Source organism: Natrix helvetica (assembly GCF_964273705.1).
Source record: "Natrix helvetica genome assembly, chromosome: 1".
Lineage (NCBI taxonomy): Eukaryota > Metazoa > Chordata > Lepidosauria > Squamata > Natricidae > Natrix > Natrix helvetica.
This window is the reverse complement of record NC_138548.1, coordinates 117,132,629-117,155,399: the sequence shown is the minus strand read 5'-3', so window position 1 is coordinate 117,155,399 and position 22,771 is coordinate 117,132,629. Positions and strand designations below refer to the sequence as shown.

At 46.2% G+C, this 22,771-nt stretch overlaps 1 protein-coding gene across 1 annotated transcript in view; it reads right to left on the bottom strand.

Moving 5' to 3' along the window:
* LOC309388973 (NACHT, LRR and PYD domains-containing protein 12-like) overlaps nt 1-22,771 on the bottom strand; it is a gene marked incomplete at its 3' end in the record, with an annotated part of 113,647 nt that overhangs the window by 45,218 nt on the left and 45,658 nt on the right. Inside the window, exons 4-7 of the mRNA XM_081946803.1 lie at nt 15,574-17,233; nt 11,485-11,562; nt 5,621-5,791; nt 1,623-1,793 (exon numbers count right to left, since the gene is read on the bottom strand). Of these exons, the coding sequence (XP_081802929.1) occupies nt 1,623-1,793; nt 5,621-5,791; nt 11,485-11,562; nt 15,574-17,233 (2,080 nt within the window). The remainder of the gene's footprint in view (nt 1-1,622; nt 1,794-5,620; nt 5,792-11,484; nt 11,563-15,573; nt 17,234-22,771) is intronic.

The window sequence follows — 22,771 nt, the reverse complement described above, 5'->3', positions numbered from 1 at the left end:
ATGCATTCTCCAACTTCCCTTGCAAAGAGGTGGCTGAATATGAAAACTAATGTTCTGGGATTCAGAACGTATAGTTTGCACCTATGGGAAAGCCACATGGGTGGAGGATGGATCATGGGGATACCGCACCCCCATATACATGCTCAATCACATTATTCAGCTCCAGGCAGTCTTAGACTTAGCTGGAGAACGAATTGACAAATCGCTTAACATTCTAGCTACAGCCACGGATAAACTGCGTACCGCAGTCTATCAGAACCGCCTAGCCTTGGATGATCTTTTGGCCAAAGAAGGAGGTGTGTGTGGTAAATTTAACCTTACAAATTGCTGTCTCCAGATTGATGAAACCGGGTCTGTCATCAAACAATTGACCACCGAAATGAAACAACTTACCCATTTTGAAGGGCAGGATTGGAAGGGATTTGATTTGTCCTCAGCCTTTGGATCATGGTTTCCGAAACTTCCAGGGCTGCAGGCAATAGTGGCCCTTATTGGCCTCATTGCTGCCAGATGTGTCATTCTCCCCTGCATTCTCCCCATGTTTGTTAGGACTATAAGTAATAGTTTGTCACTTTTGGTAGATCGAAGGGCAGCAGTAAAAGCCCTAGCACTGTGTGAACAAGAAGGGGAGTATGTAGCTCTGCTGAGCCCGGTTTATGAAACTACACGATAGGGTTTGAGGTATAGTTTCAAGAGGGGGGAATGAGGCAGCAGGTAAATGGGTACCTTACCTGAAGGGTATAAGAGCCCTCAGGCTCCCTTAGATCAGAAGTATATTCAAGTCAGCATATTAATTGACCTTTGATTTAGGCTACTTAGTAACTGTTACAAACTTTACGGAAACAGAATTCAGGTAGGTATAAAACCCCTGTCCTGGGCCTAGCCAGGACAGTTTAGACTTTGCTGTGTTAACGCTCTGAACTCGGATGCATCAATAAACCTGTTTTCTCTCTAACCTTGTGGTCTCACGTCCCATTTCTGGCGAATTGAGGTCTTAGGCCCCAATCCGCCGCAACACTATAGTTGTTCAAATTTATTTTTTTCTCATTAATCTACACTTAATACTGCATAATAACAAAGAGAATTGTTTTAGAAATGCCTGTAATTTTTTTTTAAAAAATCTGAAATATCCCATTGGCATAAGTATCAAGACTCTTCACTCAGTACCTCGTTGAACCATTTTTGGCAACAATTACTGTCTATTTGGGTATGATGCAACAAGCTTTGCACACTTGGATTGGGGGATTTTCTGTCATTCTTCCTTGCAAATCCTCTCATGCTCAGTCAGGTTGGATGATGACCACCACTGGACAGCCATTTTCAGGCCCCTCCAGAGATGCTCATTAGGGTTCAAATCAGGGCTCTGGTTGGGCCACTCTAGGACATTCACAGAGTTTTCCCTAAGCCACTGCCCTGCCACCTGTCCCCCCTCCCAGCCCCACTAGAAAAAAATATATCAAAAAGTACAATTTCTTGAATATCAAGTATGCAATGTATTTTTTAGGAACTGAAGAGAATAGGACAAAGTATGGCAACTAAATTGACTTTCTAGATATATTTCTAAAATATTAACAGCCAAAAGACACTTATGCAGATCAAACTGAAAGTAAATAGTCACTTACTTTAATGTCACTATTGTGCATTGTGGATGTTTGAGCCCATCGCACAATAGTTCCATTGTTTTATCATTTGGGCACTTGATGTCCAAGTATAACTCTCTCAATTGATGGTTTTTCTTGAGTACTTCTGCAACATGCCTGCTGAGGGATTCAGTCAGGACCACTCTAGACAGTCTGCAGTCCAAAATAATCACAATTAGTTCTTGAAAAATAATTATGGATTGTTTTTTTTATAGGAATTCAAGGGAATGTATTTATGGCAACTGAACTGCTTTTCCTTGGATATATTTTCAAAATACTGCTCAATTTGGAATATTTGTGTTCATCAAACTGAAAGGAATAAATGTTTTTTTTAAACAAAATTTTATTAGTTTTTAAAAAAAATAATCAAGGAAAGGGGTAGTGGATTAGGTTACAAATTTTGACAGTTACATTATGCAGGAAATGGCCCTCCCCTCCATTCTCATAACTTTCATTTATTAATACATTAGATTGTTACTACTTAATAGTATTTTGTCAGCATATAGACTTTTATCTTCAAATAATTTCAATCATTTTATATCAAACAGATTTTCTAATTCATTTTTGTGATCTGAATTTTCTCAATGTTGCCTCTTCCCCCCCCCCCCCCCCGGCAGGGCTCCGGCACCTCCCGTGTCCTGTATGTCCGGTGTAGTGTCATTAGGTTTATCTAGGAGGACTTTATTTTTTTCCATGAAGGCCTGAGCCTCTATGGTTGTGTTAATTCTAACTCTCGTGTTCTCCCAGAATATTAGCATACCTTCTGGCATAAGCCATCTAAACCACACTCCTTTCTGGTATAATTTATTCGCTAATAGCGAATATTTTTTTCTTTTATCTCTCACTTTCTTTAGGATCTGTTTCAGAATGGCTATTTCTCTATCCTTGTATTTTAGTGCTTGCCCCCTTTGTGCACTCAGAATCTCATCTCTTGTGGTCTTTCTAAGGAATTTAATGTGTACCTTCCTTGGAACGTTGTGTGTTCTGGCATATGCTGAATTTATAAACCAGGTCCATGTCCTACCCCATCTGTTGTTTGTCTTTTTTAATATATTCTGCCAATAGATTTGTCATAATATCCCTTAGGTCTTCATCATCAGCCTCAATTACATTTTGAAATCTAAGAAAAAAAGGCATCCTTTCAAATTCCATTTTTATCTGGTGGTTCTCAAGTTCTTGGTTCCCTTTCTGCACCTCCCCCTTCATCTCAGCTGTCTCCTCCTCCAAAAGCTCCAGTCTCTGTGAGTTTTGGATTGCCCGGTCTTGGTTCTCTCTAAGCTGCTCGTTCATTTCTTTCAGTTGGTTTTTTAAGTCCTCCTGCCCCTTTAAAAGTTCTTGAAACATCTGTTGAAAGTTCACCTCAGGAGGCTTAGGCTAGAACAAAGAAGTTAAGGTCTGTTGTCCGCTGGGGCTGGACGTTGAAGATGTTGGGGCGGAGCCAGCAAAACCCGGTTTCCCCGGTGGTGGTCTTTTAGGTGGCATTGTAGTAAGCAAAGAGATGACAATGTCAGTACAGAGAAGAAACAATTAGGGAGGTAGACAGCCAAGAGAGGTCACGAGGCAGAGAGTCCAAGCAGATAAGGACCTTTTCTCAATTCAGCTCCAGGAAATAAAGCAATAAAGTCCTTTGTTCCAAACCCAGGGTAAAATGTAGCAAGAGATTTCTCTGAGTGTCACGGAGACAAAGACAAGATGCCAGCAGTTTCTGTGGGTGGAGTCAAATTTCAAAGTCTATGAAGACAATGGAAGTGTGCTATCTTGCCCTGCCAGCTCCGGGATCAGAAGGCAACAAGCCAAAAGTTTTCAAAGTTTTCAGAAAGAAACAGATCATCACCTCATTTTCACAGTTGCGGTAAAAAATCTGCCTTTGCTATGAGCGTGATTTTGTTGCAGGGCTCCCCCCCCCTCCTCTGGGGGCAGAGAGCAAAACAGTTTAAAGCCGCTTGTCCAAGGGGGGGAAATCCCCCTCCCTCCAATCACACTTCCCAAGAACAAGTTGAAAGTTTGTTCTAAAAGTCTGACAATCTTTTTTTCCCTTCAGTCAAGAAAGGGAACAGGGGGAATTTCCACCCCACCGCACAGCAACTGCGTCCTTCAAATCTTGTTTTTCGTCCAGCTGCCTCATCGCGAAGACGCCACGGCGCCTCCCCTCTTGCCTCCCGATGCCTAGGGCGATGCGGGGAGCCCCCCTGGCCGCCGCTGACACAGGGGGTCCCCCGCTATGCCGCCCCCTCGGCAGGAGCCCCTCCAGGGCGTCCTGTGCCCCCCAGATCAAGGGGGAGCCCACCAGGAGTGCGCGGGGCGAGCAAAACTTGCCCGTTGCGAACCGCAACCGGAACCGGATGACTGAAAGGAATAAATGTTGAATAGAGCAACGGGGAAGGCAGGCAAACTTTACCTGCGCACAGCTCATTCTGGTGCTGGTAGGGGAAAGCAAGCAAATGCTGCCTGCACACTACTCCTTATGGTGCAGGGGGCTGGGGATTTCACAGTGGTGTAACAGCCAAACTGCCCATTCAGTATCAGGCCAGAGTCCAGGTGCATAGGCAATGATGGTGGTGGTGAAAATGAGAAGCAAATATGGGCAACGGGCAGGCAGCAGTAGGCAGGGGTTTCCAAATTTGACCTCTCACTGCCATTGCATCTGTGTCTCGACTCTGGCTAAACTCTGAACGGGCAGTTCAGATGCCCTCCCATTCTGCACCACACCATTCTAACCCACCATCCCCACAACCCACCATAAGTCGTGTTTACTATCGATGCACTGATGTTCCCCACATCCTCCAGGAGCAGTGCACAGCCAGCATTTGCCTCCTTTCCCCTCCCAGCTCCACCAGGAGCTATGCACAGTCGTTTGCCTGTTTCCTCCTACCACATCAGATGTGCAGGCGGAATTTACCTGTTTTCCCCCAGCCTCCCAGGAGGAGCGCATAGGCAGTGTTTGCCTGCTGTCCCCTCCCAGCACCAGGACGAGCTGTATGCAAGCAGAATTTGCCTGCTTTGCCCTCCTTGCTCTCTTCTGTAACCTGTCACTAATCACATTCCCCTTCGGGCCCCCTTGGCCGCCCTTCCCAGCCCCGTCATCCAATTGGCTTGCAGCTTTTTGTACCCTGGAGCAAAACACCTGGGATAATTTGGGTTACAGCAAATGGGCCGAGCCAAAGGGCAAGGGTCCGAGGCCCAGAGACCCATTGGCCAGGGAGAATCACCGGGAAAGGGCCAACAGAGGAGGAAAGCTGGCTGTGAATGGGCTGAGGTGGGTGGCTGGAGGCAATGGAGGCATGGCCAAGGATGGAAGCCTGAAGGTTCTAGACCCATTCAGAAGTTACCCAGACCCATTTCACTTTTGTCAATTTATTTAAGCTGCAGCCTGATTCTATAGTTGTTCAAATTTATTTATTTCTCATTAATCTACACTCAATACTGTATAATAACAAAGAGAATTGTTTTAGAAATGTCTCTAATTTTTTTTTAAAAAAACTGAAATATCCCATTGTCATAAGTATCAAGACTCTTCACTCAGTACCTCATTGAAGCATTTCTGGCAGCAATAACTGTCTTTTTGGGTATGATGCAACAAGCTTTGCACACCTGGATGGTGGGATTTTCTGTCATTCTTCCTTGCAAATCCTCTCATGCTCAGTCAGGTTGGATGACGACCGCCAGTGGACAGCCATTTTCAGGCCCCTCCAGAGATGCTCATTAGGGTTCAAATCAGGGCTCTGGTTGGGCCACTCTAGGACATTCAGAGTTTTCCCTAAGCCACTGCCCTGCCACCTGTCCCCCCTCCCAGCCCCACCAGAAAAAAATATCAAAAAGTACAATTATTTCTTAAATATCAACTATGCAATGTGTTCTTTAGGAACTGAACAGACTAGGACAAAGTATGGCAACTAAATTGACTTTCTAGATATATGTCTAAAATATTTACAGCCAAAACACACTTATGCAGATGAAACTGAATGTAAATAGTCACTTACTTTAATGTCTCTATTGTGCATTGTGGATGTTTGAGCCCATCGCACAATAGTTCCATTGTTTTATCATCTGGGTGGCAGGTGTGCAAGTATAACTCTTTCAATCTCTGGTTTTGACTGAATACTTCTGCAACATGCCTGCTGCAAGATTCAGTCAGGACCACTTCAGACAGTCTGCAGTCCAAAATAATTGCAATTAGTTCTTGAAAAATAATTATGGATAGTTTTTTTTAATAGGAATTCAAGGGAATGTATTTATGGCAACTGAACTGCTTTTCCTTGGATATATTTTCAAAATATTGCTCAATTTGGAATATTTGTGTTCATCAAACTGAAAGGAATAAATGTTGAAGAGAGCAAGGGGGAAGGCAGGGAATCCCTACCTGTGCACAGCTCATCCTGGTGCTGGCAGGGGAAAGCAAGCAAAGGCTGCCTGCACACTACTCCTGATGGTGCAGCAGCAGGGGGCGCGAGCGGTTCACAGTGGCGTAACAGCCAAACTGCCCATTCTGCATCAGGCCGGAGTCCAGGTACATAGGCAATGGTGGTGGTGGTGAAAATGAGAAGCCAATGTGGGCAATGGGCAGGCAGCAGTGGGCAGGGGTTTCCTAATTTGACCTCTCACTGCCATTGCCTCTGTGTCTCGACTCTGCCTTAACTCTGAATGGGCAGTTCAGATGCCCTCCCATTGTGCACCACACCATTCTAACCCCCCCTCACACACACCACACACCATCAGTCGTGTTTACCATCGATGTGCTGATGTTCCCCACATCCCCCAGGAGCAGTGCACAGCCACCATTTGCCTCCTTTCCCCTCCCAGCTTCACCAGGAGCTATGCACAGTCGTTTGCCTCTTTCCTCCTACCACACCAGATGTGCAGGCAGAATTTACTTGTTATCCCCCAGCCTCCCAGGAGGAGCGCACAGGCAGTGTTTGCCTGCTGCCCCCTCCCAGCACCAGCACAAGCTGTATGCAACCAGAATTTTCCTTGCTGCCCTCCTTGCTGTCTCCTGTAATCTGTCATTAATCACATTCCCCTCCAGGCCCCCTTGGCCACCCTTCCCAGCCCCATCATCCAATTGGCTTGCAGCTATTGTACCCTGGAGCGAAACACCTGGGATAATGCGTGTTACAGCAAATGGGCCGAGCCGAAGAGCAAGGGTCGGAGGCCCAGAGTTTGGTAGGGTCGGAGGCCCTACAAGGCAGGGGGCAGGACAGTAAAAAGAACAGAGGTGGAAGGGAAATAGGTGAAGGGAGTTGGAGATAATCCCTTTGTCTTACCAAAGACGATCCTAGCATGGCTTGGACTGAATGGGTACTTGGTGACCCATGATTTTTGGTTAACAACTACAACTGTGATAGATTCTACAGCTGAAAGGAAGGAGGCCCTTAAAGGGGGAGTTAAGAAATATTCTTGCTTTGGATTCTATGGGGAGGGGAGAGACAGAGATCAAACACTTCTTAGGCTATATCAGGCACTCCCAAGGGAAGCTTAGCAGTTTGGTGAGATTCTTGTGAACTGTTGAATCAACCATAAAGAAAACCTTTTTATGTAATTTCCAGAGCCTTTCTTGTTGCCTGTGCCTCACATTAATCTCATCAGACCAGGGGTGGGTTTCAAAAGTTTTTACTACCAGTTTTGTGGGCGTGGTTAGGTTGTGTTGGGGACATGTGACTGAGTGGGCATGGACAACTTGACATCACTCAAGCACACTCAGTCACATGACACCCCCACTAGCCATGGCCACCGAAATGGTGGTGAAAAGTGGGGGACTCTGACAGAGGAAAGCAGGGGGAGAGAGGGAAAAACTGCCAAAAATAGACTGCTAGAGATTTTAGGGTGTGGAAAAGCCATAAGTTTCCTAGAAGGAGTTGAAGCATTCAACTTTGCAGCCCTGAGGCCACACCTGTGTTTATAAACCTGACGGGCGAGAAGGGGGTGAGAGAACAATGGAAAGAAAAGGGTGGGAGATAGGAAAAAATTCAGGCGGAGGCACTGGACTGTGCAAGCAGGATGGGAGGGAGTGAGGAAAGTTCACCCAATCCTGGCTCAAGACAAGGGGGGAGGAAGAACCGGCTGCAACCCCCCAAAACACCCCCAGGCAAGGCGGGGGCATTGGGAAATCGCACAACCCAGATTGCATGTGCCCACTAGTGTCCTGCAGTCATGCGTGTCACCCCCACCCCACCCTGGGTTCCTCCTACTGTGACAGGTTCAATATTGGAAGGGAATCAGGGATCCCTAAAATATCTGGACTAAGTAACAGCACTACGAAGCAATGCAAGTGACTCCATGCGTCTCTCTCTATAAAGTTGCTCGTTTATGTCCATTATATTCACACATACAGATGGCACAAGCATGCATACAACCCCCCCATAAAAACCCCTAGGTGTGCAAACCACAGTGAAAAAAAGATCAGCTTCGAGGATGGGGACGGAGAGGTCTTCAGCTGACCCCCCCCCCTGTTCTCTGCACCCCTCCTCCCCCAGCAAGATCTGTTTCTCCGTAGTTTGCAGGTAGAGACCTGGGAGGTTTTTCTGCCACTTTGACCCTGTCCGAGAAAGTGGCTGCTTTTGATTTCTGCCACTGCTTCTTGATAGAACCAAAAAGGGGGAACCTCCCAGCCCCATCTGAAGACCCCAAGTATAGAAAGCTGGTGATCTGGAAGCCACTCTTCTTCTTCAACTGGGCACCCACCGAACCCCCGATGCCTCCTTCTCCCTGCAAGAGCAGTGCTAGGCTCTGCGGTGGAGGCGCCCCGGGAGAGCAGGAGGAGACCAAGACAGAGGCGGTGGTGGAAGCCGGGGGATGTGGCATCAGCTGGGCCAGCAGGCCAGGCGGGAAGTCCTCCAAGCCGGCGCCACTGCTGCTGTCGGCCCACCAAGGCAGCATCACAGGCTGCGCCATCTTCTTCCTCTCCCGTGCCTCCACCACTGAGTTAGGCTGCTGCTGCTGCTATTGTAGCTGCTGCTGCATTGGGGCCCTTGGGAGGAAGGCCTGATGCCACCACAGACGACGACACCTCCCTCAGGTGCTGACCTGGCTGAGCTGAGGAGGAGAGGAGGAGGCGGCCGCTGCCCCCGACCAGGCTTCCCTCAGCGGTGGTGGCCACAGGAGGCGGCCGGCATCCCCTGAGAAGCAGGAGGAGGAGGAGGAGGAAGAAGCCGCCCCTGGTGACGCGGATGCGAGTCAGCCCCCGCTGGCCATGGCCCCATCCAGACACACCGTCGCCGCTGCAGTGGCTGCCTCATGGGGCACCCAGGACCACCCCAGGATCGCTGCGCCTCAGGCTGACACCGCCGCTGCCCCATTGGAGCCACCTTGGCTTGCTGTGAGTGGGGGAGAGTGTGTGCAGCTGGCTGGACTGAGGAGACACTACGCCTCCACCTCCTCTGGAGCTCCACTGGGCTGGGTGGGGGGAGGCCGGCTTAAGAGTTGGGAGGAGGCAGCCGAGGGATGGGGCAGGTGCCGCCCAGCCGCAGACAGCAAAGGCCTGGTGGGAGGGGAGGAGAGAGAGGGGAGGGGGAGGGCGAAAGGCTTCGGCTCCTCTTGGTGGAAATGGCGAAGCTCATCGGAGGAGGGGCGGAAAGGGTGCAGCCGCAGCCCAGCCACTCATATAAAGGGACCGTTGGGATGAAGCTGGATCGAGGCCTAACTGTTCCAGTTAGAAATGAACGCTATGGTAAATGACACAGCTGAATTCCACCACGTCACACAAAATAATTAAATCAAAATGAAAATAAATCAAAATCTATGAACATTCAATATAGCAATGCAATTGGAAACATTGAAATGGAATTGTGAAATATTTAGTATAGTGTGTGTTGCTTTTAGGTCCAGCAGATGGCACTGGTTTTCAAAAAAGCATGTTTTTCCTATTGCGCCGGCTGGAGGGGATGGGAATCGGAGGCACCGTTTTACGGTGGTTTGGCTCCTACCTCTCCGACCGGTCGCAATGTGTGTTGACGGGGGGGCAGAGGTCGACCCTGAGGCCACTCACTTGTGGGGTGCCACAGGGGTCGGTCCTCTCGCCCCTCCTGTTCAACACATATGTGAAGCCGCTGGGTGAGATCATCCGTGGTTTTGGGGTTGAGTACCACCTCTACGCTGATGATACTCAGCTGTACGTTTCAACCCCAAACCACCCCAGTGAGGCTGTCGAAGTGATGTCCCGGTGTTTGGAAGCCGTCGGGGTCTGGATGGGGGACAACAGACTCAAACTCAACCCCTCCAAGACTGAGTGGCTGTGGCTACCGGCACCTCGGTTCAGTCAGCTAATTCCAACGCTGACCATAGGGGGCGAGCAGTTGCCCCCCGTGGAACGGGCGCGCAATTTGGGCGTCCTCCTAGATGCCCGGCTGTCAATGGACGATCATGTGGCAGCCGTGGCAAGGGGGGCGTTCCACCAGGTTCGCCTGGTGCGCCAATTGCGCCCCCTCCTGGACCGGGATGCCCTACGCACGGTCACTCATGCACTGGTGACGTCTCGCCTGGACTACTGTAACGCTCTCTACATGGGGCTTCCCTTGGGACGCGCCCGAAGACTGCAGCTAGTCCAGAACGCAGCCGCGCGGGCGGTCATGGGGAGTACCAGGTACTCCCATGTGACACCGCTCCTGCGTGAGCTGCACTGGCTGCCTGTGGTCTTTCAGGTGCGTTTCAAGGTTTTGACCACCATCTTTAAAGTGCTCCATGGCATAGGGCCCAGTTACCTGCGGGATCGCATCCTCCCACATACATCCCAGCGGCCAATTCGCTCTCACAGAGAGGGGCTTCTCCTGGTGCCGTCCGCTAGGCAATGCCAGCGGGCGACGCCAAGGAGTAGGGCCTTCTCTGTGATGGGCCCAACCCTCTGGAATGACCTCCCCCCCGACATCAGAACCACCACTGACTTCAGCTCCTTCCGGCAGAAACTAAAGACTCACCTGTTTCGACTGGCTGGCCTGGCATAATTTCAACGCCTATCTCCTGGCATTTATATTTTACTGGTTTTTAAGGGTATTATTCTATAGTCTTAATTTTATTGGGTATTGGGATCTTAATGTCTGTTTATTTTAATTATTTATTAGCAATACAGTCCTGCACATCTTTTATCCTCCTCTTATGCATCTATTCATTTTATATTTGTATATATATATTTTCCATGTAGTAGTTTTAATTGTTTTAATTTTGTTCTTTGACATGGACTGTACACCGCCCCGAGTCCCTTTCGGGAGAGGGGGCGGTCTATAAGCGCTAATAAATTGAAATTGAATTGAAATTTTTACAAAAAAGCATGTTTCTACCTGTCACAGGTGTGACATCTATATAATATGCATATAGAAGTGGATTCGAATGCAATGTTGTGTCAAAATTTCAAAGCAATCGGTGAAGAACTTTCGGAGATTTGAGATTTTGAACAAACAAACATTACATTTTTATTTATATAGATTATGATTTATCAATTGTTGTTGTATCTTATGATTTATGATCTATGACCATTTTGTTGTTTGTATGTACACTGAGAGCTTATCCACCAGAGATAAATTCCTTGGGTGTCCAATCACATTTGGCCAATGAAGAATTCTATTCTACCCTGTTCTGTTCTAGTCTATTTCTTGCCTCTCATTAAGAAATCCCAGTGAAAGTACTGCACCCTTCCTTGAGTTTTCCAAACTATCTTTCCTTCTTTCTCAGTGTCAATTATAACTCAGTTCCATGGTAGGCTTCCGGAACTCCTAGTAAAGCATCTTCTATTGTTCATCATGAGAAATTGATGAGAGACTGCCGTAACAATATATTTAGTTTAATACACAAACTTCTAATATTATGTGGTGGTTTCATTATCAATACCATCTAAAATAAAATGCTAGCACTTTCTTACCGCAGGACTTCTAAGTTTCTCAGGTTCGTCAGTGCTTTAAAGAAGTTTTCGACGTATCTTTCATCCAAACACCAATCTCTAAAAAGGAAAGATACAGACTTTTACTTCAGTGTTTCCAGTTACTCTACTTTGCAAATATATTCCAGTCCACTTGAAAAGTAATCACAAATAAATTCATTCATATTGCAGCATGAGAAATTAGTAGTAGAAAAAGACCATTTTGTAAATGAAATGGTTACGGGTACTCTTTGACCAACAACAGTTGGAATCTGCCCATCACAGTAAGAAGTCATGACAGCTGTGCGGTTCCCATGTGATTGTCTTAGTTATAACCCCCTATCCATGCTCTCCCCAAAGTGGTCATTAAATAAAGCACAGGGTGCACCATGTGCTTGCTGGGAGGCCCTGGGAGGCTTAGTGCAGGTTCTGCCATTGGCCTCGTAAAATCACTCCTGAGGAAACCCCATGCTCTGATTCCCTCCCCTCAGGGTCCTCATAGACCTTAGGCCTACTTCTCAACCTACCAGATCCCATACACTCCACCCCATCTGTCATCACTAATTGCTCACTTATATTTGTAGATCACATTGAGGAGATCTCCACAGCTCCACAGTGCTCCGTACTATCAGCATTCCAACTTAACTCCTCATAACAATTCAGAACTCCGAGACAAAGTCCATCAAAGTAAGAATTTATTGAAGAAGTCATATTGGCTTATCTGAAGAAAACCCGAATCTGAAATATTGTGTTTCCCCCCACCCATACTAAAACTCACATCCTGCCCTGTTCAGTGGCATTCACATCACATGGCCAAATCAACCCCCTGTCTCAACTGCTGCCAAACTTTGGTCACTTCCCTCCAGGTGCCAGCAGTCTGATCTTGATCCAGGCCTTGATCTCATGAAAGAATATTGTTCTGATTTACTCCCCTTGCTACTCTCCCATTCCCACTGTGGCAGCCCTGTAAGATGTATCCAGGGCTGACATGTAGAGCACATTGGAGAAGAAGAGCAAACTGTTCTGTCCCAAGGCTGTGTGCTTCACTTCTGGAATCAGATGCCATTTTCAGATTGACTTCAATGAATTTTGGCCACTGCAAAATCGTGCTCACTTCTGAAAGTGGGCCATGGAGTTTAGGGATGGACCAGCTTGCTCTTCTTCTCCAATGTGATCTATGGGGCACTGTAAAGACTGTGGAGCTCTCTGGAGAGATGGCTCTAGAGAAGAGCAAGCTGCTCCATTGCTAACCAACATGGCTTGCTTTCAGAATTGAGCACCATTCTGGACTGGCCACTATTCAATTGGCACTCTGAAAATGGTGGCCACAGCTGGAATCAAGCCATATGGCTAGTGAACAGCATGACTTTCCCTCCTTCCCTAATCCAAGTTCTGGAGCTTTGGAGCTCTTCAAAAGGTTATGGTTTCTATGGGTGATGAATGGTGAGAAGAATGGTGTGGGATCCAGTGGGGTGGGAAGCTATTTAAAAGAAGATACAATAGCACTGGGCCCCTTCAGATCAAGCATTTGTTTTAAAAAGCTTTTTCATTTTGTTAAGTTGCCTAGAACAATAATAAAGCATTCTTTAAAAAATAAGTCTAATCATTTGAACATTCCATAGGCATTTATAGTTATTGATTACCTCCTTGCCGCAAACAGCTTGATTAGCATAAGAAAAAAAATCTGCCCCTGCCTCCCAGCAATTTGCCTTGTGCAGCAAACAGCAAGTTTCACTTTCAGTTTCAGCAGGGGCCTCCCAATCAATGGCTGTTTCAGACTGCAGGGATTGCTATAGCCCAGTGATGGCTAACCTTTTCGCCATCATGTGCCAAAAGCGGAGGGGGTGCAGGAGGGGTCGTGCACTGGCGTGCCCACACCCATAATTCTATGTGCAAGACCCCTTGCATGCATGCATGTGTAATCCCCACCCTCCCCCTGCTTTTGGCGCAGGTTGAACCCATTTTTCACCCTCTTCAGGCTCCAGAGGTTTTCTAGGAGCTTTGGGATGGCAAAAATGTCATCCCGCCCCCGCGGAGGCCCTCCAGAGACTTCAGGAGGTTTCCCTGAATCTCTGGATGGTGAAAAATGGCTGAAAATGAAGGCCAGTACGCGCATGCACACTGGAGCTGACAGAGCAATGCCTCGTGTGCCCTAACAAATGGCTCCGCGTGCCACCTGTGGCATGCATGACATAGGTTCACCATCCTGGCTATAGCCTATTGCCGCCCCCAAAAGCCCCATTTCCTTGTTTGCTGCAAGGAGGTAAATTGCTGGGAGGCAGAGGCCAAAGGGTGAGGGCCAGTGGGTGGGTGAGGCTACATTCAGTGTATAAGACGCACCCAAATTTTCACTCTCTGTTGGGGGGGGAGGTGTGTCTTATATTCTGAAAAATATGGTAGTTGTAAGGGCGAATGACTGCAGGGATGTTGCAGCATTCATAACTTCAGAACTGAATTATTAGTAATTTTTAGGGGTCCATCTTAACTTTAAACAACCTATCATGAGTCAAAAACTTATTGTATCACTAGAACATCTCCTGAAGGAATTAAGATTTGAAGTGGCATCCTGAATACAAAGAAAAACAGTAAGAACAGAGAATATTTCAGGAATCTCTAAGTGCAACAACAACCTGTGTTAAGCACGGTCTGAGGAGAACATGAGCTCAGCCTTGTGACTAAAGCAGAAGAGTCTGAAACCTGGAAAAAGAGCTCTTCAGCCAGCTTCATTTCCAACAGGTAACAAGCAGCTACAAAGTACAATGTGCAAATTATTCTTGTTTCCTTCTATTGGAGGGGGGGGGGGGAACCTACATTGAAGCCAATCTTCACAAGAATGAATTTTAAAAACACTGTGAAACTATAAAGCTGTAAAAGAGGGGCCGTAAATGTTAATCCTGCAGTTTATTCAGTATAACAATTTTCTCAACAAGACTAGAAAATGAGCCCTTTATCAATTCAATGCGGAAGCAGAGATATTCTCCCAGGAATTGTCTCCAAGTCACACCAATGTGAGGAATTCCTTTCCTTTCTCAATCTATACCTCTTATTTGAAATGAAAAATAGGGTTTGAATTAAAATATCAGATAAAACTATATAGTCAATCATTTTTTAAAAAAATGACTAATTTCAAAATGACCTTGTTTTAAGGGAGGAGCTTAAGAAGTTTCCAATTATTACAGAAGTACCTTTTTATGTTATCTGCCATGTAAGAGGGAAAGTTTTACATGCAATGAAACTCTCAAATGGAACATTTGAGAGTGTTGAATTAGCTCTTTTTAATTAAAGGGAGAAATACCCTCCCTGAGTTTTACTATGCCCCAGTGAACTTCCAATCTCTTTAAAGACTGTCAGGAGTGGGCTCTGCATAAAATAATCAAGTTTTTAATTTGTTTATTTAAAATTGCTACCGCCTCTAGCTCTCAATAGCAATTGCCTCTCTGATCTTGATATGAGATGAACACTTCCTGGTTATATCATTATCAGGCTCTTTAAGTTTGAGCATGATTGATTGGTATTGGCCTCACAAAAGAACAACTGCTCACTTTAAATCATCCTCCCATCCCACCTAGCCCAAGCTATCTTTTCATTCAATTAGAATAGAGCTGGAAGGGACCTTGGAGGTCTTCTAGTCCAGCCCCCTGCTCATCCAGGAGAACCTATACCATTTCAGACAAGTGGCTGCCCAGTCTCTTCTTAAAAACCTCCAGTGATGAAATACCCACAATTTCTGAAGGCAAGATATTCCACTAATTGTTCTCACTGTTAGGAAATTTCTCCTTAACTCCAGGTTGCTTCTTTCCTTGATTAGTTTCCATCCATTGTTTCTTGTCCTGCCCTGAATATAAGTTGACCCTCTCTTCTTTGTGGCAGCCTCTCAAATACTGGAATACTGCTTCACTTCTAAGATCATACTTATCTTCACTTCTAAGGACTGAAAGCCATCTTTAACTTAGCTGCCCAAAGACACTTATGCATACTCCCAAGTGACATTTTTTTCTGGTCTATTATTATACTTGAGACAGTAAGTTATAGAAAAGTGGTGACAGGATCATAAACTAAATGAAATGTTCAACAGACTTTCAAAATACTTACTCATTTTTTTGAAAATCAATAATGTAAACACTGAGTTCTTTTAAATTCTGGCAGTGTTGTATACAGTAGCTGAGGATCATTAATTCCATGTCAGAGTTGCATTGACAATCCATTTTAGTCATGCCACATAGTGCATTTTTTAGAAAATTATCATCTTGTGTCTCATATAAATAACTAAACATTTCTGTTAGCAATTTGAAACTATAACTACTACCTTTAAGATTATTTTTCACCCAGTCTAGCACTAATTCTTTCCTCTTAGGAGAAATTTCCCATCCAAATTCTTTTTTCAACTCTCTCATTCTTTTTTCTTCATTTAAAAAACCAAAGAGGAAGCGAAATCCTACTGCAAAATCAGTCCTAAAAGGGTCATGTCTTTCTAATAATGTCTGCAACTTTTTATTGCAAATTTTAGAATGCTGCTCATCTCCTTCTTCTAAGACATAAAACAAAGCAGCAAAAAACTCCTGGAAGCTTAAGTGAATGAAGCTGTAGGTTTGAATACAATCAATGTCCCTTTTGAAGATGCTCTGATTCAGAAAAAGGGCGAGGGAGTTTCCCTGATCTAAAATGTGCTTCTTGACTTCTTCCTCCATAAATAGTATTTGCCGTTTCCAGATTCCTTCTTCAGCCAAAGAGCATAAGCCTTTCACATTGGTTTGGACAATCTGTTTGGATTCTTTATGGTGATACTTTAACAAACTGGAGAGATACAGCATATAGATTGCAGTGAGAGTGTATGGTGTCTTCAGAAGATCCTTGCCTCTCTCCATCTCCTGTTTCATCACTGTGCAGATGATCCAGCTCACAAGGGGAATGACACACATGGTGAAAAGCGTATCATTTTGTTTAACAAATCTGAAGGCTTGAGTTGCTTGGTCTTTATTTTCAAAAAAAATGTAGAAATATTCTTCTCTTTCCTTTGTAGAAAATCCCAATATCTCAAAATAACCTGGGTGCTCTAAACATTGATGGAGTTTCTTCAAAGCAGTTGGTCTTGTTGTGATTATAAGAGAGGATTTAGGAAAAAGCTTTTTTTGAAATAAGCTGTTCAAAAGAATTCTCACTGGTTCCTTCTTCCAGGGATCAGTGCAAAAGTTGATTTCACACTGATCATCAAAGGAATATTGTAATTCATCAAAACCATCAATTATGAACAGAAGCTTTTCTTCATTCTTCAATATGTTTCGAATGATATTTTTCAATGTGTGACCCTTGACCCATCCTTCTGAAATTATCTTTGCAATGCTATTCTTCTCTGCCTCTGCATGGAGATTCATCTTTCTACAGCAAATATAGAAAACATAATTAAATTTGTCCTGGTAAAGTTGTTGAGAAGCCCAATCAAGCATGATTTTTTTAACCATTATGGTTTTTCCAATTCCTGCAGCTCCTTGTAGTACAACAACTTGTGGAATTAATCCACGTTTATCAGGGTTAAATAATGCTTCAATACTGGTGGAAGACTTGGCTCTTTTGCTGATGATTTCACGATGTTTCCTTCCCATAGCCAGAATTTCATGTTCTCTCTCCTCTTTAGATGGGTGATAATCTAGGATCATTAGCTTTGAGTATCTCTGATTGAAGAGCACATATTCACCTGGAACAGCATTAGGATCTTTCATTTTTTCAAATTTTTCTTTAATGTAGTTTCTGTATTCTAAAGAAAGAATGAATAAAATTAGAAGTGTGAAAAATAAGGCTTGAACAAGACACTTAATTAAGTGTTTTGTCTGTGTTTCTTTCTCCTTGAAGCCATCCCCATCCACCCTCTGGGTGTTGAAGGAAGTTGTAGGATACTTTGTTAGTTGGTGTTAATCAGTACATTAAATATTTATCATTTTAAAACTCTTTATTCCCCACAACATTTCTCAAATGAATGTATTAAATACTAAGGTTATATAAGGTTCTTTCTTTGGATTTTGATAGATGGATATTTTTAAATATTACCCTCCTTGGATATAGTAAATATTCTCAGAATTCATGTAATTCCCAGCATACGTCATATTTAGGGTGGATTGTTTTTTATTCACAAAGAGAACACACACACACACACACACACACACAAACACACACACGATGATGGATTTTCCACAATGAAATATGTTCTTCAGTAAATTTCTGTGGGGTTCTTCAGTTCAAACTATCCCTTTCTACATATCCTTTTCAACATATCTTTACAAAGATGCAGTTGTTATTAAAATAGGAGGTTTCAATTTCCCAAATAGTTATACATACATACATACATACATACATACATACATACATACATACATACCGTGTATCTCCAAAAATACGACAGGGGCTTGTTTTCTTTTGCCCCACGAAATATGCCCTTGGGCTTACTATCAGGGAGGGCTTATTGTTTTGGGGCTGCCGGGCAGTTGCTCACTTGTGAACTGGCTCCTGAAGAGCCAGGCACAGCCTCAGGGGCGAAGCAGCCATGAGGTAACCATGCTCATGAGCAGCTGCCCAGCAAATCCCCTCTCCAGCCGGGAAGAGCACCATTCACTGACCTAGGTGGTATCCCTAAGGCGCCAATCCATGTGGTGCTCTGCCCCAGTTCCCACGGCTTGGCACATTTGGGATACCCCCTAGGTCAGTGCATGGAGCTCTGCCCGGCTGGAGAAGGGGGTTGCGCGACCGCCTGTTCTGCCCGCAGCCTCACCAAGCCCTTGCGCAGCTCTCCCAGGCCACCGCCGCTGGCCGCTGCTGCCCGCCACCGCCCACCACCGCCCCGCTCCGAGCATAACTTCCAAACTCCAAAACTCGGGGCCGAGTCTTCCAGCATCAGCCGCTCTAGGAGTGCTCTCTATGGTGGGCCGGCTGCCGGACAGAGAGTCTTCTGGACAGAGTCTTCCAGCAGCTGGCCCACCATAGAGAGCACTCCTAGAGCGGCCGATGCTGGAAGAGTCGGCCCCAAGTTTTGGAGTTTGGAAGTTATGCTCGGAGCGGAGCGGGGCAGTGGCGGGCAGCAGCGGCCAGCGGCGATGGCCTGGGAAAGCTGCGCAAGGGTTTGGTGAAGCTGTGGGTGGAACAGGCGCTCGCGCAACCCCCTTCTCCAGCCGGGCAGAGCTCCATGCACTGACCTAGGGGGTATCTGGAATGTGCCAAGCTGCGGGAGCTGGGGAATGGGCAGAGCACCACATGGCTCTTCGGGAGCCAGTTCACAAGGGAGCAGCCGCCCGGCAACTCTCCCCTCTGGCCAGACAGAATGCCACTCCCCAACCTAGCGGTATCCCAAAGGCGGCAAGCAACGTGAGCGCTCCCCCCCGGTTCCTGCGACTTAGCACTTTCGGGATAACTCTAGGTTAGTGAGCGGTGCTCTGCCTGGCCGGAGGGGGGGGGTTGTCCAGGGGGGTTATTTTCGGGGGTGGGCTTATATTTTTGCCCATGCGAAAAATGTGGCAAGGCTTTAGTTTTGGGACAGGTTGTATTTTCGGGGAAACACGGTACGTACGTACATACATACATACATACATACATGGCATTTTGGTTACTTAGATTTCCTTCAGAATATAATAGATTACTAGATAATCCCTATCATTACATCAAACTCAATATCATGTCTTCTCATATCCAGAAAATTGCATTTTGATCCCTTTTCATATGTTAAATCAATGAAATGCAATAATCAGGATGTCAGGTCCCTGTCAGAATGCTGTCCTTCTGAAGAGTGGGGGAGACTTTGTGGGTTGAACGTTTTGCATGCTCGAGATTTTGATGGTTGGGATTTTGGGGGGAAGGGAGAAAGAGCCATCTGCAGAGGCTCCCTCTCAGCTGGTTCCAGCCAGGAATTCAAGGTCACAGTGATTCAAGGACAACCTCGTTTCACCATCAGCCTTAGAGTTTTCAAAACAGTTTTGTAGCATTTTAATGGCTACTCATAGACATGAGGCTTTGGGGTGGGGGTGGATGGGAAAAGTTAGCCTAGTGCTTCATACATTAATTTCAGACTTCGCCTAACTTCTCTGCAATCACTACTTCTCAATAAAAGTTCCTTTTCAAATGCAAACTGTTTCAACAGTCTTGCTTTCTTCTGAGGCAGATCGTTACATTGGGTGGAGTCTGCAAAGTGGTCAACCTGGAGAGGAACCTACCCTACCATGGGGACTGTGCAAATGATGTCAACACAAAACAGTGATCAAGAAGAAACCGAATTCTAGGGCAAAGCCTCTGCCAAGCCTCAATCAGGCGTGAACTCTACCGGATGGACAGAAGAAGCTGCCAGTCTAGGTCAGACTCAGCCAAGAGTAGATGGCCCGTAATTGTTGGCAAGAAGGACAACTGGAAAAGAAGGATAGAAGGAGTGACCTTTACCCAAAGCAGTCACCAGCAGGGATGGAGAGAGGAGATGGAAGTGCTGGAGGATGAGGAGGAGGAAGGTGATATGAAAGTCCTTCCCTGGGCATAAAATCTGATGGAAACCCTCAACAACTGGGGTTTTTCCTAGCACAGGTCCTCACCTACATGCAAGAATATGGTAACAAAATCCCTGTCAAGGGAGATAAGGTCAAAGTCATCACTCTGGCAGTAGAAGGGGTTGCAGCCAGGTCGATGATAACTCTACACAGTGCCAATGCCCCTGAGCTGCAGAACCTCTGTTGATTCATAACTGCCCTGAGAAAGCAATTTGAAGACCAGAAAGCCAGAGACTGTAATGATGTGTATGTTTTGTGTTATATTTCAAGTTCAATTGTTATGCCTAGCTCTTTAAGAAGGTTAGGAAACAGTTAACGTTTTAATGATGTCATCTAGGGCAGAAGGTAGTTTCTAAGATGGCTGCCGCTGAATAAACACAGGCCTCTGGTTCAAGCTCCTTCCTGTCTGCCTTTATATTGTGCCAAGTCATCACATGGTACCAGGAGTGGGGTGAGAAGAGTCATGGCAGCAAACAGCAACACAAAGAACATTCCTTCCCTGGATTTGGAGTCAGGGAACATATCTGAAAACTGGTCAAAATGGAGGAAGCTGATAGAGCTTGTGTTTGCAGGACTTGATGCAGACAAATGGACTAATTACCAGAAAGCAGCACACTTTTTCATATGTGTGGGACAGGAAGGACACGATGTGTGCAGAGCCTGGCAAGCAAGTGGGGAGATCACTGCAGAGGACAAAAAGAAAACAGAGGTACTGTTTGCAAAGTTTGAAGCATACTGCAACCCGAGAAAAAACTCCACAGCGCAGAGAAAACTGTTTTATGAGAGGAACCAGTGTGGAGGTGAATCTGTGGATGAATGGGTGACCCAGCTGTGCTTGCTTGCCAAAGACTGTGCTTTTCATGATGCTGGAGATATGATTAAAGACCGTGTTCTGATAGGCAGTAAGTTTAAGGAAGTTCAGGAAAAACTGCTGCAGGAAGAAGACTTAAATCTTGAGAAAGCTATAAGGATTGCCAAAGCATATGAAATATCAAGAAAGGACATGCAGATACTGGAAGGAACACAGCACCAGATCAATGCCTTAGAAACTCAAAGCAGTAGATATGGTCAGGAAAGGGCACACAAAGGAACAAAAGGCACCTATGGCACTGGAGCAAGTAACAGAGAAGCAGCTTGTGGATATTGTGGAAATATGTACCACAAAAACAGTGTCTGTCCTGCAAGTGGGCAAATATGTAACAAATGCAAGAAAAGAGGACACTTTGCCAGGGTGTGTAAACCAGGGACATGCGGTCAGGGGAGGCAGAGCCGCACCGCTCTCATCATGAAAATTTAAAAAAAGGGAAAAGGCACTGAGGAGCCTTCTGCACATGTGGTCGGGAATGGGAGCGCTCCGTGGTCCCCTTCATGTTGACTCAGGAGTCAGGAAGGAGGGGAATGGGACCACGTGTGCAGGAGGCTCCTCTAGCCTCAGCCTCCCTCCTGTGCACGTCCCATTCCCCGCCTTCCTAAGTCAACATCAAGGGGACTGCGGAGCATGAGCCGCGCTCCTTGGTCCCCTTCATGTTGACTTAGGAAGGTGGCTTATGGGATGTGCGCAGGAGGGAGGCTGGAGGGATCGCGGAATTCCCCTCCTTCCTGACTCCTGAGTCAACATGAAGGGGATCGCGGAGTGTGAGCCGCTGTCCCACGGAGCACGCAGGAGGGAGGCTGGAGGGATCGCGGAGGAGGGATCGCGCAGCGTGAGCCGCTGTCCCACGGAGCCGCTGTCCCGCGGAGCAGCTATCCCGTGGAGCGCGCTGACGTGGTCCCCTTCATGTTGACTCAGGAGTCAGGAAGGAGGGGAATTCACCTCCTTCCTGACTCCTGAGTCAACATGAAGGGGATCGCGAGTGTGAGCTGCTGTCCCGCGGAGCGCGCAGGAGGGAGGCTGGAGGTATCGCATAGGAGGGATCGCGCAGCGTGAGCCACTGTCCCGCGGAGCCGCTGTCCCGTGGAGCCGCTGTCCCGCGGAGCGCGCTGACGTGGTCCCATTCCCCTCCTTCCTGAGTCAACATGAAGGGGACCGCGGCTCACGCTGATGACGTCACCAGCCTCACCAGCCGTAAAGCTCACCGCACGTGACTGGTGTAAACTCTCTTTGCAAACTGGAAGGCCACAAATACAGGCTGTACACACCATAGAGGACAATGTTGACAATGCAGGGTCAGACTCGGACTGCTCCCTGATATATCTTGCAGCCATACAGAAAGCACATCACTCTGCAGATGAAGCCAAGGTAACATTACAGATAGGAGCCAACAAAACTCCAGTCACATTCAAAATAGACACTGGAGCATAAGTAAATTGTGTGCCAAGCCACATATGTCTGGAACACCTAAGGAATGAATCCCCCTTAGAGACTCTGGACCTACCAAAATTAATGGGATATGGTGGTGAAAAGCTGAAAGTAATGGGTTGCTGTCATGTAAAATGTGCCTACAAGGGATCTGAAAGGATTTTACAATTGTTTGTGATAGAAATGCAAACCCCAGCCATGCTAGGTCTCAAAACAAATAAAGAGATAGGACTTGTGAAGATCATAATGACTGTGGATGTTGGGCATAGAGGTCTGATGGAAGCTGATATTAAACGTGCATACTGTGATCTATTCAAGGGCCTGGGTGTCTCCCAGGCAAAAGCCACATACATATAAAAGACGGTGCACAGCCTGTCATCCATGCCCCAAGGAAAATACCTCTCACTCTTGTGGATAAAGTTATCCACTAGGATGGAGAAGTTGGGAGTAGTAAAGAAGGTCACTGAACCATCGGAAT